The 19,781-nt window shown below is 39.5% G+C and overlaps 1 protein-coding gene across 1 annotated transcript in view; it reads left to right on the top strand.

Moving 5' to 3' along the window:
- The first annotated feature begins 251 nt into the window (after window positions 1-251).
- The window catches only part of LOC138055991 (uncharacterized), a 118,289-nt gene continuing 98,759 nt past the window's right edge, over window positions 252-19,781 (top strand). Inside the window, exons 1-4 of the mRNA XM_068901847.1 lie at window positions 252-333; window positions 6,137-6,193; window positions 6,570-6,916; window positions 10,775-11,015. Of these exons, the coding sequence (XP_068757948.1) occupies window positions 252-333; window positions 6,137-6,193; window positions 6,570-6,916; window positions 10,775-11,015 (727 nt within the window). The remainder of the gene's footprint in view (window positions 334-6,136; window positions 6,194-6,569; window positions 6,917-10,774; window positions 11,016-19,781) is intronic.

The following is a 19,781-nucleotide window of genomic DNA, read 5'->3' as shown; positions in this document are numbered from 1 at the left end:
TCTGAGACATTAATGTTGAGTTATGGTGATTTCACCCGGGCATAAATTCAATAGATTTACGGTAAGCTATTGGCGTCTTCGTCCCTAAGTAATAACATGGAACCCTTCGCAAATTCTATGAGAGTTCAACTACGTTGTCATGTAAGGACACCATGTAACATTAACTTTGCCAATCTACGGTGGAACCGGCCGAATGTTTTGTATTGCGACCACTCCCGCTTTCTTGGATAAATTCCGCAAATTCCTAAGACATGTTAGACGCGCCAGAGAGATTGAAAAAGGCGGAACGTCTTTTTCAACCAGGAAAAGACACAGATGATGATTTGCAGGCAAGTGATAGTTGAAGATATCGTGGAAAGTGGGAGCGACTTTATCACTGGTTTCATTTCAGGTAAAAACTCTAGAAACCCAAACTCTAACAATAAATGCTACCTGTTTCGCAAAATAGCATTTCAAGTATTTCTTACCGTGTCGTATTTTATTCCATTTATTCCGGCAGTTTCAGTAAACCTTTCTGAAAATAAGCCAGTGATTAAGTCTGCTCCACGTTCCACGATATCTTGAATTACACCTTTTGCTGTTCATTTAGAGAAAATGAGCAATCATTTGCACTAAAAGTCAGACAATAATGCGAAAATACGTTCATTAGCGCCAATCGGCATTCAATTGCGCGAAATGCACCCTCCACAAGGATATCTGCATAATTGTAAACATTCAATTAAGTGTCAAGACTTTCATTAACGTCTTGCGAAAGTCAAATCCGTCAAATCAACTTTCATTTGCGCGCATTTTAAATTCAATATAACGTCAAAAGAATATTCTTTTGCGTGATCGGGCATTCATTTTAGTGAAAAATATATTCAACAGAATTTTAAACCATGGCTAAACAGTCAATAGCATCAATGAACAACCAATACAATTTTCTTGATAATCATTTGCGCGCTTATACAAACAATAAAGTGTTCTTTACATTCTTTTCGCAAAAATCTTTTTTCAAAAACGTTACATAATCTGCATGAATTCGTAAACAAATGCAGTGAAGGTATTTTTTAGCATGTGTGCGACAGGTTTCGTCATTTTTTTCACCACAAACCCGTATATAAACTGAAAAACGGCTTACATGTAAAACAATTTCTCGAATTCTCTGTGCTGTACGGTTCATCTGTGCGTCTTTTTCTACTGTACTGTATACTTGCATAAAATGCCAACATGCAACAGTAATTTTTTTTTTCCAGAAAGAAACAAAGTGGGTCCCACAAAGTACAATATACTATATTTAGTATATCATGGAGTTTTTGACCATTTTCCAACTATTCCTGATCATTTCAAGATTTCCGAAGACTACCGAAGACTGACGAAGATGTTAGAAGACTACCCGAAGATTTCCAAGAAGAAATCCAAAACGTTTCGACTTCATTTTTGTCATTATATGCACATGGGAAAGAAATATTTTTTGCAGTTTTACAAGTTCGATTTTTTTTTCGGAGAGAGAAATCCTTGTAATTCACTGTAATTAATGTATAACCTCTTCCTCAGGGTCTCTCTTCTCTTCCTCCTTTGTCGTTTTTTCCACTGGGGTAGTGTTTTCGTTATATTTTGATCCCGCAAGCGAAAGCGTATTCGTTTGACAAGGCATTTTTCAAATAAGTAACCTTTACCTTACATTGTAAGTATCCTAAAGGACAAAAGAGCTCATGTTATATTCCCACAGGAGATGACTTCCCACAAAGTGGTCAACGTAAAAACAAGAGCAATTATTTCGTTACTAGCTAAAGTTGCTTCTACAGAACATACACTATCATAAAAAAAAATAAACCAAACACTACGTTTGCTTGGCAAAAAATATCTCTTTTATTTTACTGGGGCTAAAACTATACACGATTAAAGCGCTGTGTGTAGTTGCAAAAAATATCTTAACGACATCGACAATTTACAGGAAGTTGTTGAAATATAAATACCGTAAGTCAAAACAGTCTACTCGCTGTACAAGCTTGCGACTTAAGAATCACGTTGCTTAACATTCGAAAGAAAAACAAAAATCAAAGAACAAAATAAAATACCTGCACATGTCCATACAGTTTGATTGAAGTCGATATGTGACATAAGAATTTAAATAACATGACACCGGCTGATCGCTGTTTCTTTCCCGTGAATAAACGATCCGCTTGTTGTCGTGCACGACAAAACCTTCTTTTCATTAAAATCATTGCAAACTATTAGCGTTCTGCCTTGATCGCCAGGCTTCCCAGAATACTGATGGGAATACACGTTATTCCAAAATGGCGGCCATTTCGATATTCTTTTGTTTTTATTGAAGTTAGACCTTCATGCCTCGTTCAAGGCAAAATATTCTTTTGAATTTCCAGCTCAAGAACGAGGCATCAAGGGCTAATTTGAGCAAAACCAAAAGAATATTTAACTGACGGCCATTTTGAAATAAGGTCTATGGGGCGAGAAAAAAAAAAAAAGAGTCTACGAGATTCTACAGCCCCATGATCCTCGGAGACCCAAGGGTAGCTGGTCGGGACGACAGAATGTTCGTGGTGAAAGTTTACGACAACAACGGGGAGAGCTGCTGGGCACTTACTCTATTCAAACCAGTTCTAGAAGCGTTCGAATTCCCTGCTTCTGATTGGCCACAAAAATCTTTTTCTGGCCAATTAGCGAAGAGGAGCAGCTGGGTGACTCGGGTCTTTTCTTACACAAAGTAGTTTTCCTAATCGCCATAGTTGCATAGCGCGTTTAACGGGGAAAGTTTCTCTAGGAAAGTTTCAGAACAAAACGTTAACGAAGCCCGAAAAATTTACAAGCCTTAGCACTGCTGGAAGCAACAAACACTCTCCGATAAATGCTTGCGGCGAATCTTTGGAAGATATCGTAAATTTTTATTGCTGATACGCGATGCACGAATTTCACTTTCTTTGTTCACTAACTTGACTAGTGCACAACGCTAAGCTTACCTTTTACATCCCCATGTTCGTCGCACGACTTCTAAAACTTTGTACGGCTTGAAAATTTCCGTTACACGGGCCACATACTTATATTGATTGAACGTGGGAACTGCCGTCTAGCTGCAGCGCACGCACCTTCTTGCTTTCGCGCCAAACTCTCTTACTTTTTACTGTAGTTTATCGCGTGAATAATGTCCGAAGTTGATAGTAGTGTTAAAGTTAGATTTGAGGGATACCTACAGCAAACGCTCAAAGAAAGCTTGTCTTTGTTTCTTGTTGTATATTTAAAAGTGGAGCAAAGAGTTACAATTGAGAAAATTGTGGCGAGAAGAGATGTTTTCGGGCAATTGCCCACGGGCTACGCAAAGAGTGTTACCTTTCAACTGATGCCTAGAGTTTTAAGTCATGGAACACCAAAGGTTATGAATTCCCTAGTAATCTATTTGTGGTAGTGATTTCTCCGCGTATGTCAATTGTTGAGGACCAGGTATTTGATTTGATTTGGCCTAATCGGTAGTGGTTTCGGCGTCTCAAAAGTTAAACGATGGCCCGGCTTCTTTCTCCGAATAAGTTTTTCAATTTTTTTGTCTCCTTTAGTAGAACTAAGCGGTAAAATTGAGTGCTTCCTTTTTAGTAGCTGCTCCTGGATAGACTTCCCACTCTTCCACGATTTCTCAACTCTATAACAACACGACTTACATACTGCGCGTTTATCGCCAAAACTTCCACACCTATCACTTGCACACATTTTCGCAAACTCACCTTCAACATTTCTTTTTCTTCGCTTATCTCTAAAGACAAATTCACGCAGCCTGCAACAATCGACCTCACTTAACACGTCAGGATTTATGATGCAATCAAGATAACGAACAGCTGTGTTAACTACAGTAAAAGGTAAGAGAGTTTGGCGTGAAAGCAAGAAAGTGCGTGCGCTGCACCTAGACGGTATTCCCCATTCAATCGACAAAGTTGCGTGGCCTGTACAACGAAAATTTTCACGCCGTACAAAGTTTCAGGAATCGTGCAACGAACATGGAGATGTGGAAGGTAAGCTTGGCGTTGTGCACTGGACAAGGTGCAGATCTTTTAACGGAGAGTATTTGTTGCTTGCAGGCGTGCTAAAGTATTTAATTTTAACGGCTTCGTTATCACTTTGTTCTGAAAGTTTCTCGAGAAACTTTCCCCGTTAAACGCGCTACGTAACTATTGCGATCGATGAGGAAAACTACTTCGTGTAGGAAAAGATCAGAGTCACCAGGCTGCTCCTCTTCGCTAATTGGCCACAAGAAAAATGTTGTGGCCAATCAGAGGCAGGGAAATCGAACGCTTCTGGAACTGGTTGCCCAGGGTCTCTTCCCGTTCTTGTAGTAAACTTTTACCATGAACATTCAATCGTCCCGACCAGCTGCCCCTGGGTCTCCAAGGATTATTGGGCTGTAGAAGTTCGTAGACTGTTTTTCGCCCCATTTCCATCAGTATTCTGAGAGGACTGAGGATCAAGGAAAAATGCTAATAGTTTGCAATAATTTTAATGAAAAGAATGTCTCCGAGGATGCAGCCCCTTTTGAGCACAGGCTGAAAGTTCAAGAGTGACTTTATTACCGAATTTCCAAAACCAGGTAAGATATGACAATGCTAAAAGTCTATGGGGTTTTCACAAAAAACCTTCCGAACACTTAACAGCATTTTCTTCAGAAACAGTAAACACTTAAAAATGGTCAATTTAACAGCAGACAATAAAAATTAAGGGAAAATAACACTCAACACTTAACCCCATTCTAACCCTCAGTTGAGCGAGAACTATTTATCTGATTTATGAATAGATAGGTTCACTTCTTCAAATAAACAAATAATAGGCAAAAAGACCGGCTCAAAGCACTAATTTAATATTCCCAAGTAGACATCTTAACTAAGTAAAACACAAAGGCCCGAAGTAGGGTTTGGATTGTTGAGAATGATGTTTACAATGCCATGTAGAGTGTGGTTGCTGAAGACATACATCAAGAAATTTGCAGTTTTATTTCTCACTGTCCAAGGCAAATTCAGAAACGAAATACATTAATACCGGTACCGTTTAGTTTATAGATAATGCGTGATTGATGTTTTTGAACATGTTTCAGTGTATAGCTGCAATTTTTTTTAAATGGAATTTGGATTGAAAATTTTCGCGTTTCCGATTGTTTTACCGTTGTTTTGTTGATTTTCTAATTAACTTGTTTTCGGCAGGTTGAACCAATGTAAAAAAATAAAACAAACAACAACCATAACAAAACAGATTTCTACCCTTGAAAGTTGTCATAGACGAACTTGTGGCCTTTTTAGTTCTTGTTGAGTGCCTTTCAACTAAAAGTTTGTGCCCTTTTTTGTGGAATAAGGGCCTGTTGTTTTCCTTTTCGTTTTTGTTGCTCTGGTTGGCTTCTCTGGTTGCGGAAAGAAAAACTTGACTGGGCCTCCCTGGTTTTTCCATTAACTTCATTCCCTTTCCGAAACTTTAAAAAGGGAACTCGCAAAACTCGACGAAAACTTTAGATTTAAAGTAAAACTACACACTCACGTCATGTTATATACGCACGGCCGCCTTGCGTATATTTAACAATTATCCTGCGAAATCGCGCAGAATATCGCCTGATACTTAGCTGAAGAGGCCGTATTTTCAATTGGCTAAAATCAGGCGATATTCCGCAAGCTTGAGCAGGAAAATTGTTTTATTATTCAACACATTGATGTCAAAGCACAATTTTCTACGTTTATTGGAAGAAAAAGCTGGAAAAACCACCATCTTTCTCCGCGACACACAAAATTACGTATATCGCAGGATATACATTGAGTACGCACGACTAATGTTAAGCGCGCTATGACCATATTTAGACATTGTCATAATGTCTTTGTCGCGGAGAAGAATGGCAGTTTCTCCAGTCTTTTTTCCAATAAACGTAGAAAATTGTGCTTTGTTATCAATGTGTTAAATACTAAAAAAATTATCCTGCTCAAACTTGCGGAATATCGCCTGATTTTAGCCAACTCAGCCTACGGCCTCGTCGCCCAAGTATCAGGTAATATTCCTGCCGATTTCGCAGGATAATAGTTAAATACACCATAGTCGCTCAATAGGATTTAGATAGGGCAAGCACGCACGCTATGTTACAATTTGATTTACACGCACCGTAAATTTTCAACTTTTCCAGTGTCAGTACCAACTTTATCAGTTACAGCAACATCGACACCAATCCCTACAACACCAGGTAAGTGATGCACCAGTTGTCTGTTTGCTCGTTTTTAAGTGGGGTATTACATGTCGCATGTAATCGGTAAAGTTTCTACTTTTTTGTTTCTTTTTTTGCCAAAAAAAAATTCTTATTTGTTCGAGATTTCTAAAATATATCTCTGTAATTTCCCAGAATTCGAGACAAAGGGTGAAATACAGAGCAACAGAATTGACAACAGGGTCGAAAAACACTGTAAGATTCCTATTTCCAAGGAAAAAACAAAATCAGAAAGTAATACATAAATAAATCAACAAACATATGAAGCCCAGCTAAGTAACCGACAACTTTACTGAGTTTATCTTTTATTGCTGTGAGTGTGATCAGCTGAAGCTATTTCAATTTTTCCATGTAGAATTCATTTGCAAAGCCGTGGCGGATGTGGCTTTCCTTGTGGATTCATCTGCAAGCATAGGCAGACTTAACTGGCGTCGGATGCTGCATTTCCTGAAAAAGATGGTAAAGGCCTTTAATGTGGGTCCCAACAAGACGCACATAGCTGTTGTGGCTTACAGTACTAGAGCACGACTGGAGTTCCCATTTAACCGGCTAAATGATTCCGAGGTAACAGTACAGGGATATGAAAGACTTATAGATCGCATACGATACCAGATGGGCTCCTCGTTCATCGATAAAGCTCTACTGCTGGCTGATAAAGACGTATTTACAACGGCAGCCGGAATGAGACCACAACTGCCGCAGGTATGAAGCATTTTTAAGGCTTTTAAATTTGGATTATGGTATCATTGAGTGTAAAAAACGTCATAAAAAACTTGATGTTTTCACTGACTAAAAGACTTTAAAAAGCTGGAAGTTTCGGTTGAAATAAGGGGATCTTTGCTGACGTCATTGTTTACATTTTGTCTTATTAAGGACGTTCGCGCCAAAATCTTCCTACGGTGAGATTTTCTTCATTTCTCGCCTCGAGTTAGGTCATAAAGTACTTACTCCAAAAATGAAAAAAAAAATGGGGGTCACCGACTTTGTTTCGGAGAAAATGGCAGTGGAAAAATGCCTTAATTTCGAGAAATCGGTCATAATAGCGAGATGTAGGCTCATCTGCTCATCCATCGAAAATCATAAAAATAAACTGTTGGAGTGAAAGTTTCCATGCATACGTTTTTAGGAGTGAGATTTTTAGATAATTGTATGCCGCTAGGGATGTGGTAAACAGTAGAGTTCATCCTCGACGAGTGTTTTCGTAAGCTCTATACGTTGCAACCACTACCGGAATTCGATGTCACGAGGAAAGAAAATGTTAAAAAAAGATAACTTCTTACGGTGAGAATTTTTTTATTTCATCATATTTTGTAGATAGTAAGTAAAGTAAGTGATTCATGATTTAAAAAATAGTGGTCACCGATGATCTGAACGAGTAAAATCGATGTGATTTTGCAAAGCTCAAGGAAAAGTTCGTTTGTCACGCTTTTGCGTGACCTGTCGGGCAAGGACTGGAACCCAAGAGAGGATCGATCGTTGAAGAGATGAAAGGTTTTTACCGAAAAAAAAAACCTTTTTTGAGCATAGCAACGACGTTTTAAGCAGGGGTCATCTTCATTTGGTTGGTGTTTTGTATAATATCTCCCCATTGCCGTCATGCTCATCCTCTGGAGTGTGTTTTTTGTGAAATTCAATCGCTGATAGTTTCCACGCAGGTCCGCACTATTCAAGCGGACGAGGACGAAAATACTCCTCAATTTTCACGAAAGTAAAGGAAAAGAACTTTAAAAACATGCATTCACTTTGAACGTAAGTTCGTAGGGTAATAAAAACATTAAAAAGAAATAGCCCCATTAAATTTACGCAACGGTTCGTCCATGACTTTTCCAAACTTTCAGCCACTAGTCTACTCGATCACCTACCTTTTCCAGAGCTTTTCCATCCTCCCGCTCACTTCTCTTTGAAGTTTCATGATGATTCGGAAATAAATGTGCCATTCTTTGGCCGGCCTGCAATTTTTTCCTCGGCGCTTTTGTCGCCATGTTATTTTAACTGATGCTTGAAAAATTTGTATGAAAGTCAAGTAGACTAGTGCACGACTGATAAAACCTCGCGAATATCAGTCGTGCAGTAGTCTACTTGACTTTCATAAATATTTTAAATCAATTTTGACTGATCGCAATCTTCTCTGATCCAACGCTGTGCAAGACTTACCGTCCACGGTTTTTGCAAAGGTTTTAAAACCTCAACTTCACTAATGCTAAAAGTAATGCGTGACATATTACAGTCACGCACAAACAATTAGCGCGAACGTCCTTAACATAAGAGTTTGCTCACAGAAATCATCGTGCTATTTATTACAAATTGAGTTCAAAAGGTAAAAGAACTTGTTAAACATACTTGAATCTCCAGTTTGAGGCCTTTAAGAGTTGATAACGAGCAAGTTATTAGCCATCAAAGACTGATAAATTCTTGGGTGGCAAAAGAGATAATGATTTCATACATTCTCTCTGTGAAATTTCGAATTTTCAAAGCAACATTAACCAGAGATTACCTTGTATATCGCCTTCAAATTTTCTTATTATGCAATACATTTTATATATTCGGTAATTTATTCTGGACTGACTAGTACTATTTAAAAAATGTTAGCCTTATCCTAATAACGCAAAAAATGTTAACAAAGAATCCCCTACAGCTGCACCCTTCATGAGCAATAAATGGCGTCCAGATGTTGATGAAATCATTTTTTAAAAGTAGTTTACCTAAATGGTAGAAATGCTGCCGAGGGGAAGGGCATTCTTCAAGTATGCTTGAGGAAATTTATTGAGGGTTCCTGCGTGGAATGCAAGGGAGATTTCTATATTTTCGCTCCGCTCGGGCACAGATGATGCTACTTGGGCCACAAATAAACTATATACCCTCTAAAAGTCATGTGATTGTCCTATTTACGTTTATTTCAGATATGTCCAGGGGCCCGTTTCTCAAAAGTCCCAAAACTTTACCGTCCATTTTCGGGTGCCACAATTATCTTTGTGTCTCAAGAACGGAGAAGATTTAAGTAGTCAAACTTCACAGTCATTTTGCTTACTGTTGCCTTGAAAACATGTTAAAAGATGGGCTTTCTAAAACAAGCGGTTGGCACTTTCACAAATGGCTTTCTCGGGCCCGAAAAGTTGTCAGGGCGTTCGCGAAACGGGCTCCAGGATTGACCCTAATTAGATGCACGCAGATTTCGGTAAGCATCACAAAATGTCCCCTTGCTCTTCTTGCCGACTTCAATATCGCTTGTGTCTCGGAATGCAGCGATTAATGTCACAAAGAGTCCCCCAAATGCTCATCAAAGCTGCATTTATCTTAAGCTTTTCCCTTACCTTGTTGTTGGAAATAGGTAGCAAAAGCTTAGACTCAAAGAGACACTTAGTGTTGGATGTCAAAATTGGGCGTGCATCTAATTAGGGTCATTTCTGGACATAAGTGTTTTACATTGTTCGTGGCGCAGTGCATTTTGGTTAAGTGCAATGCATTCTGGTAAAAAGTGGTGATTTCGAGAATTCGTCGCAGCTTACATAACATTATGTTGCTGATGTGTCCTTCTTATTACAGAGCTATCTCGTTCTTTCGCTTTAGGCTCACGCACTGAGGCAGCAATGAACACATGGGATCAGCTATGAACTTGTAGATGTTAGTAATGAGCAAGTGATTGTTAGTGGCGTTTGGTTCGCGAATAGAATGCCACTTTTCTAAAAACTTTCTTCCTGCCCACGGTGATAGACGATAGTCACGTCATCAAGGTCGATTTCCACAAAACAGTCCCAAATTCACGGAGGCTTCGTGGCATTGCATTCAATGAATATAAGAAAAACTCGCAAGAACTCTAAACAAATGTAACGTCAATGTTGCTCATACACCCATAATGACTATAGCTTCCATCTTAAAAAACCCTAAAGACAAACTGAAATTTATGAAATTAACTGCAAGGATTGTGACAAGCTTTGAAAATGGAAAGAGAGTCTGTTTACCCACGAAACACCTTAAGAGCGCTCAGGAGCTCGTTCAACATGTGTCCGTGCATTCCAGATCGAATTGGAATTTAGCAGTGTTGGTTTTTGAGGAGAGGCGAAAACCGGAGTACCCGGAGAAAAACCTCTCGGAGCAAGGACAGAACCAAAGAAAATCTCAACCCACATATGACCCCGGGACCCGGGAATCGAACTCGCGCCACATTGGTGGTAGGCGAGTGCTCTCAAGACTGCGCCAACCCTGCTCCCCTTTACATTGGACAAACACAAAGAACATTACGATGAAGTGTAAGAGAGCTTGAAAGAGCTATATTCACAGGAGATAAGACTTCTCTATTGGCCCAGCCTTCCATCAAGAACAATCACGGAATTGACCTCGACTGGAAGTCAAGGTGGTCGACCACTGTTCCCGGTTTTCAGGAAGATAAATTTAAGACGTACGTGTGGCATCAAGCCTATTTGCGAACCCAATGCCATTAACAATTACCTGCACGTTCTCTGACGGCTACAAGGTTTATCCTTGGACAGGAAGCGGCTTGGGGATTCTCTTTTAGCAAAAATCTTTTTTTTCATTGCAGTTAAATTTTCCTTAATTTCGTAGATTGCAATTGTTATCACAGACGGCGAGCAAACAACCAATAAAGGTCCCTACGTAAAACTTCCAGAGGCATCTCGGTTACTTAAAAGAAAGAACGTGAGGTTGTACTCACTTGGTATTGGACGACGCTTCGGTGTAATTCACTTAAAAAGCATTGCCAGTTCACCTAAAAACGTTTTCGTGGTGGCCAATTTTGACGAACTTATATCTTCAGTGGACACTATCGTGCAGAATTCGTGCCCAGGTAGGTTACTAGAAAAGCAATTAGAGGAGCTTTACCCAATTCAAAATTCATTTCCAACGTTTCATTTAAGCACGGTACCTACTAATTCAAAGGAATTTTAAGCGGTTTATGAATATGCGGGAAAAACATATCCTAAAGGTTTTTGAAATCTAAAAAGAAAATTGGGGGTAACCAAGCATTTTTTTTAAAGATAAATAATGAACAATATTTGTAAAGAGCTTTAAAATACAAAGCAATGTATGGCGTTCAAATCCAGGTTGAAGTTAAATTATCTCTGAAAAATGATGGTAACCCCCAATTTTCTTTTGGATACCAAGAGCACTTACTAAGTTCTTCTTTCCTCGCATAGTTTTAAAGCGCGTGAAAATATCCTTGCGTTAATGAGCACTAAACATAGAAACCCTAGTATCTGGAAATGTGCAGAAAGTATGCGCAATAACAATAGTAAGCACCGTCGTTAATTTGTTCATTTGGCAACAATTTCGCATTGCTATGTAAATAGCTACGTTTGGTTTAAATTCCTAGGCTTTCCTTTACAACCAGCCTGGACTTGCATTGACTACGAGATCCAGTCGTCTAACGAAAACGACCCTGTTTAATTCTCAAGAGGAGTCGTGTTCGTTAACAATTATCTCAAAGTACAGAAATCATTTAAGAGCCTCAGACTGTAAATATCAAGAATCCGCCGACAGTTGCAAAATGTTGTATTTTATTTTATTTTACCTTAGTAAGGGACCCCTTTGGTGAACTATTTCCAAAAATGATATAAAAGAGTTCTAGTGCGCTTTGCTTTTTCCAAAAAAATCCAAAAGTTCAAAATTCGCCAAGACGGCCGCTCGTCCCTAGGAAAAACAATGAATAATTCTACAAATTAGGCAATTTTGTACGTGAGAACGTGGTGCATTTACGGTTTAATATTTTGTGTTTTGGTAACAGGTCCTTTCATTTTTTTCAAAAATATAAAATTCATGTGATGTTGCTACGTTTAAGTCAGCGTAATTACCTGTTGAAATAATGTACTTCGTATCTTTTTAGCTGAGGTGAAATAATGGTCAACTTTAAAGGTCTATAAAAATCCTAGTATATAAAGGTACATGTCATATTGTACATCAGGTTAAAACTTTATCCTTGTAGTTTATCGTCTCTAATTTTCTTTTTTGGCTCGACGAAAGCAGCGCGTACAGGATGAAAAGAGTTTGGGCTATTTTAGCTAAAAATCCAATGCGAACCGCTGAACTGCTGTCACGCAAGAGGCAATCTTTCAGTCATAGCCAGTCTTTCAGTCTTTCAGGATGCATCTCTTTCGTGCAAAGAACGTCGTTGACTTTTTAATTACGTTTTAACTAGCGTGCAAGCCACACATCATAATCATTTATCTTACAGATCTAGCCGAACACGTAACGTAATAAAGGCAACAGGCATCTATCGCGGTAACGCCACAACTAAATAAATAAAGAATATCTTATTCGACGCGATAGTAATACAGCCGTTTGGTAACAATGTTGAGCGTTAAACGAGAATTCTAAAACGCAACATCCTGCTTAAAACGTTGATTTAATTTGTACATCTACGTGCTAGTCTGTACGTGTAATTTGAACGTGATAATTGTAATTACGCTACAATTACTAAGCAAAAAGGATTTCTTAATATTCAATATGCCAAGTTTTCGTGGATGAGTTATAAGATTGCTTTAGAAATCAAAACAACATTTTTTCACCGTTCGTTCTAGTGAAAGAGGATTGTACACTATGTGGATCAAGCTGGAAAACCCCTGAGGATTACGGGAGGATTATCAATGTGTCACCATTCCAGATTGCAACAAAGATGCGTCGTCTCATCTGAGATCGAGCAAAGTAATCGACGACAGGGTTAAAAACGAATTTCATTTATTGCTAGTTTCTTAATTTGCGTCTTTTTTTTTCCCCCGCAGCTTACTACTACTACTACTACTACTACTACTACCACTACCACTACCACTACCACTACCACTACCACTACTACTACCACTACTACTACTACCGCCACTACTACTACCGCCACTACTACTACCGCCACTACTACTACTGCCACTACTACTACCGCCACTACTACTACTGCCACTACTACTACTGATGCTGCTGCTACTATGGCTGATCTAAAGCACGCTTCCTCCAGGTCTCCCTCTCCAACATAGCTGTTTTCAGTCCTTTCACACTTTCCAAGCTAGTAGCGATTTTCAGATTATCTATATAGGTAACAGCTCGTCTTCCCACATTCATGCTTCTTCCTCCGGGTGTCTAGCAGAATGACCGGCTAGCTTCAACCTTCTGAAACCCACTTTTGATGATAGTGATGGAAAATTCCATATAATTCCTTGTTGGTCAATTTATCTTGCCAAGACACATTAAATACCATACCATAGTTTTCGTGACTGTCCATGACTCGCTTCCATAGGGCAGGATAGATTCTGCAGAGACCATGAAAAGCCGCTCCTTGATGTTTCTTCCTAAGTTCGCAACCTAGGAGTGTTTTTAGTAAAGAAACGCATGCATCGGTGACTGTTTGTCCACGGCATCGAGAGACATACAGAGTTGACTGGAGGAGTGGAAAAACCAGATGTTCAGTTTCCAAATGACCTTTCAGGACCCAAGTTCTCTACAGCTAAAGGGGGCCGTGGAATCAGTAGCAACGTACCAGCTTTCTTCTTATCCACAGCGAAAACGTTTCCGTTCCAGTCGGAACGCGTGAGAAAACGTTCTCTGCTATGCTCTTTTCAAAAGAAGTTGTTCATGTTATTCTTGAAAATTCAAACTGTTTACTAATGTGCTTAGTTTTGGATGTATATAAATGCCAAGAAATTCTCGAACAAATATCACTGACAGATTGCGGTGCCCGAGTGTGAGCGAAAACGCACTGCGGAAACTGCACCGGAATGAGGTAGTCTGCAAGCGACAGCCCCTGAGTGCCAGGGTGTCCCCACCCCAATCATCTCGCGCTTCTCTCACTGTCTGGTGTTTCTGGCGCTCTCTCGCAGTCCTCTTCACTCGTCACACTTTAATTGCTATAGGTTAAAGTGAGGTTGCATGTTCCGTTTTCTCTCCTCCTACGGGTATTATTGTGAACCCCTACAAGACAGAGTTGCCGTTTTCGTAGTGCAATGTAGAGCTATCTAATCAAGAGAGAAAGGTAGGGCTTAACGTATAAAAAGAACATCCTAAACGATAAGGGTGCCCTCCACCTTCAAGTAACTCTCTTAATCAGCTTCCTGGGCGCTTTATACCCGCTTAAAGGGGAACTGTCATGCCTACTTTGCTGCTTTTAGGTCAAAAGTGGGTAAAAATCTAAATTAGTACCTTAGCTCACATGTACAACATTGAAACGTGTTCTAAGTCACTGGAGAGAAAATCCTTGTTATACCTTGCGAAGACACAATATGCATCCCTTTTGGAGCAATGTGTTGATAAAGTACCGACCCTAATACCTCGAGAGCCATATGAGACTGAAGAAACTATTTCTAACGCAGAATAGGGGTTGGCCCTAACAGAATTCAGAAGTCATGCCGGTTCAATTAAGCACAAAACTCTCACCTTGAAGCCAATTCAACATTGCCCAGACAACTGGGAGAAAGCTGGACCCGATGAAAGTCGTCTGTTCAGAGTTCCTGATGCCCCAGCAAGTCATTTTCACGTCTTGCCGCAAACTCGTGTCACAACATCGTGGCAGATGATGACATTCCAGCGTGACATTCGTTCTTCACAAGAGGAAATTTATTTAGCCTGCGTAGCACTCGCTTAAGGGAGGAGGCGGGGAGAAAATTCGGGAAGAAAACGACGGGAGAGACTGGGAAGAGAGGGAAAGGGAACGGCGTTCTTTCCCCACTCCCACTCCTAACCCTATCGCCTGCCACGCAGGCTAGAAGAAGTTGTGACACCGCTCGACACGACATCCTTTGTCTTTCAAGAAGAGCACCTATTATTTACGACCAAAACGACATCTGTGCCTGGTGAAGAAAGGAACACTGTAGAGCCTGAAGCTTGGCTTGTTGCGTCACTCTGCGAGCGCTTTTCATTGAAAACAAGTGTGAAGAAAGTCAAAAACAATCCCCCCTCCCCCCCCTTTATCACTCTTTTCGAGAAAATGGTGCCTTGCTGCTCTTGTGGTTCTTCTCCGGAAGCCTCCTTAAGAACGGAGGGCAAGGCACCATTGCCCAGCCTTCTCCCCATTCTTCTAGCGGCTTTGCTGCCAAAACATTCTTGCAAACGTTCTTTGCACCCAAATTCAAAACTTGTAAATTTTTGACTGAGAAAAAAAAACATGAGCCGGCGCACCTCGCCTTCTCGCATTCGACTCAGATACTTTGCATAACCATAAATATAATTTTGAAAGTTCGTTTGAATAGAGATGCACAGATGAACTGACTACATATTGGAAAAAAGTCATTCTTTTAATTTATGATATACTGTAAAAGAGACGCGATATAATTTGTTCAACACCAGCCTCCAAAAGGGATAACATTCATATCTGAGGTGAAATGAGGGTAATACTTGTTTGCGTGTCAGCAGTGCTTACTTACATGATTTGAAACCATTTTCTGATTTTGGCATTTTGCACTTTAAAAGCGCAAAGTTGTCTCACCCCAATAAAGGCAACGTAAGCAATGAAAATTAGTGAACATGTCACTGAAATGTGCCTTTTGTACTTTATGTTCATTGCATAAAATAAAGCTGTGAGCAATTTTTCAGTTTTTCGCTCGCGATTATTAAGCCGGGATCGGTACGCAGCTTTTTAGATTACAGTGCGTAATATCACTAAAGCAACAACAACAAAAGCAGCAAGCCTGCCTATTCAACTTCATAAGTTTCTCTGACAGAGTATGTGAATCAAATTTTAGTTTTAATTGTAAAATATTCAGATCGCTCGCGATCGACGTCTGTTGTCATTACTTATGATGTTGCGTGTTCAAAGGGTTCGAAAATCGTACGTGGCGGCTTTAAATACTCATCAAAATGTAATTCAAACATCAGTAAAGTACTTTAAAGAGTTATTTGAATGAATTTCGTATCGAGAAAAACATTTGATGCATTCCTGGCCAAGCTGAAAGATTGCTTAAGACCTCCTGCGTGACAGCAGTTCAGCGGTTCGCATTGAATTTTAGCCCGAAATCCTTTCATCATGGACGCGCCGCTTTTGTCGGGGCAAAAAAGAAAATTAGAGACGATAAACTAAAAGGATAAAGCTTTAACCTGATGTACAATGTGATATGTTTATATACTAGAATTTTTAAAGACCTTTAAAGTTGACTATTATTTCACCTCAGCTAAAAAGATACAAAGTACATTATTTCAACGGGTCATTGCGCTAACTTAAACGTAACAACATCACATGAATTTTATATTTTTGAAAAGATGAAAGGACCTTTTACTATAACACAAAATATCAAACCGCAAATGCACCACTTTCTCGTGTACGAAATTGCCAAATTTGTAAAATTATTTATTGGGACCAGCGGCCGTCTTAGCAATTCTTGAACTTTTGGATTTTTTCGGAAAAGGCAATGCGCACTAGAACTCTTTTATATAATTTTTGGAAATAGTTCACTAAAGGAGTCCCTAGGTAAAATAAAATAAAATATGAATTTTCGCAACTGTCAGCGGAATCTCGATATTTACAGTCTGTCGCTCTTAAGTGTGATCGATCGACCACGTGACCTATTGGTGCGCTCCGATTGGTCTCATCACACGTGAGATGGCACGCCTTCGATCACGCTGTTGTTGGTGATTATTGTGGTCTACCAAGTCTATTATGTAACAGGTTTCCAAAAATTTGGAACACTTTTCACTGTAGTTTTCTTTTCGATTTTTTAGAGTAAAAGGCATAACCAAAACATTCCAGGATGTTGTTTGGAGCATGGGAGTCGGAGGCCAAGAGTTACATTATATCTGGAAGGCACACAAAAAGCCTTATTTTAATAAACGAGAAGTGGAAGGCTGATCAAAAAGTAAAGGAATATCTGTCGTATTTACCAATATTTTCGAACGGCACTGCCTTTAGAAAGGAATGGGATAAATACGAAAGTATGACATAAAGTGAAAGAAATAAACAGCATAAGATTAATATCGCCTTTTTTTCATTTAAGCCTGCGGGTTGAAGGGTGTCACCCTGGTAATGAGATATACCTCTCCAGCTTTGCGTATACTATCGGGGGTGGAATCTATGAGTTCTAGTGGAATAAGGGCAATGTCATTAGCTATGTGTAATGCTTCCCCGTATGTGACAAAATATCAAGTCCGCTAATAAATACATAATAATAAATTTACAATCAATTAACATCAATTTGTTTGTTGACGAAATCACATTCCTAGCAATTTATGTCACCTCTCTTGTTATACAATTCAAATATTCAAGGACCGCGCCTCGAATGTCAGGCTCTATGTTATGGAAGTTAAGACGCTTGTTTTATACATCAAAGAAGAGAGAGGACAGCCTTTGATCAATTCTATTTTCGAGGGTGAATGCACGAGTAATGGCGGGCAACCCATTATGCCGTTTAAGAAATAACGAATGCTACGGCAACCACAACGCCAAAAAGCAGTAATATCACCTGTTTATATGAGGCGATCCAGCCCGGTTAAGCGACCTGGCCCGCTTTGCCGAGATCTTGGCTAATGGCTATTGTTCTTTAGTAAAATTTCGGTTCCTTTATATCAGAAAGCGGGCTGGCCCACTTGCCGAGATCCCGGTCTGAGCTACCGAGATCTCGGCAAGCCGGGCTGCAGAATTCTCATATAAATTTCTTCAAATCCGTACGTACGAATCTGGTTATAGCATACTTCACCTACATGTATCTTGTAGAACATAAACAAGATGAAAACATCATGAAACACTTAGAATAGCTCAAGCTAATAGTTTGAAGTGACGTTTTCGTCGCCGTAACCGTCGTGGTTTCTTAAACTCCCTAATGTCTCCTGTTATAGTTTGTGTAGCCATAATTTTATTGTGGATTATATTAGCTACTCAAACTGCTTGCTGTAGATGTGCTTCATTTTGCTGATCATTCGCAATTGGGTTTCTGAGCGAGTTCCATTTCACAACTTCGGGAATTGGGTAAAGTTATAGCGGCATGAGAGGAACCAATATTCCTTCTTGGGCTGATTGAATGTTTCGCCTACCAAGATCCTCGGTACTTTTCAGCGGTCATTGTGTCGCTCAGATTTTCTCGAGTTTAATCATTTTGCCATAGGTGTTCAGTCCCACTCGAAAACAGAATTGATCAAAAGCTGTCCTCTCTCTTCTTGCTTTATAAAACAAGCATCTTAACTTACAAAACTCGAGGCTCGGTCCTCGAATAAATGAATTCAACAACGAGAGAGTTGACATAAATTGCCAGGAATGTGATTTTGTCACCAAACAAATTGATTCTAATTGTTTGCAACTTGATTGTAAATTGTGTGACTTGTTTTATTTATCAGCGGACTTGTTATTTTGTTACCTACGGCGTAGCATAAAGGTGATTATTAGTGAGAAAAATTTCTGACAATGGTGGGTCTGGATGTGGTTTGCATGTGCAGGTCTTTTGAGCTGGTCTGCGGTGTTTGTTGAAGCGGTCTTTGAGTCGTTGTTTAGTTTCACCGATGTACTTTTTGTTGCAGAGCTTGCACTGCATCAGGTAAACCACGTTTTTAGAGTTTCAGTCAATGTGGTGAATTATAGACCTGGTTTCACTTGTAGAGTGGAATCTATAAGTGTTCTGTCCATTAGATATATGTCAGCGCATGTAGAACAGTTGTTGCCACATTGGTAAATTCTTAAAATTTTATTTTAGTCATTCTCACTTTTAATTGTAAATAGGAATATATTTGTGTTAATATTGTCTTTGAAAAGCCCCCTTGGGGATAGTCAATAAAGTATGCATGTATGTATGTATGTATGTATGTATGTATGTATGTATGTATGTATGTATGTATGTATGTATGTATGTATGTATGTATGTATGTATTGATAGGAACCCGGGGGTAGTTGGTTGTATTGTGACGGGTTGCGTAGTTTAGCAAGTACAAGAAAATTGCTTAGATTTTAGCTTCGTCGGAAGGCAACAATAGGTACGGACTTAGAGACATTTTGGCAACGACAAGAAGAAGTTAAAATGTGAATTGGTTTCGAATGATGGATGGAATGGAGCGTAAAGCTGGGTTGTAGGTAGTAACAAAGAAAACACGTTGTGGTATGTCCATTGCCGTAGCAGAGGTGTCTTTGGGTGCAAGTGCTTCGCTTTGTGTCACGTAACCTACGCGTGCAATTTGACTTGATTTGTGTTTTAACAGTTAAAATTGTTGATTTCATTTTGCGCTCTCCCCAATTTATGCTCCAGCGCTACAACGAATAGACACTTAAATAAAGTTCCCTTCCTTTCCTTTTCCTTGACCAAGGAAATGGCGATAAAACCGCACATTTATGCTGATAAATCATGAGTTGTGTAGTAAACGTCTCGTCAGTGGAACAAATGCGGCGTAGTCTGAGAGCTAAACTGAATTGATTGAAGTAATTATTGATGCTTATCAGTAGGTTTAGTGTAAAGGCCAGTGGCGACTTCCCCGTTGAGGATGGAGACGTTAACATCTAAAAACGTAAAGATGTGACCGAATGGTTGCATGTGAATTTCATAGTGGAGTGGACGACATTGAGGTGATTTGTAAAAGTGCTGAGGCTATCCAGTGAGTGTGTAAATATCATGAAAATATCGTCTGTATATCGCCACAATATGTGGAGTTGGTAAGGGGCATGTGCTAA

Source organism: Montipora capricornis, chromosome 7 (assembly GCF_036669925.1).
Source record: "Montipora capricornis isolate CH-2021 chromosome 7, ASM3666992v2, whole genome shotgun sequence".
NCBI lineage: Eukaryota > Metazoa > Cnidaria > Anthozoa > Scleractinia > Acroporidae > Montipora > Montipora capricornis.
Note: the sequence above shows the minus strand (reverse complement) of the source record. Positions and strands in the feature narration are given on the sequence as shown.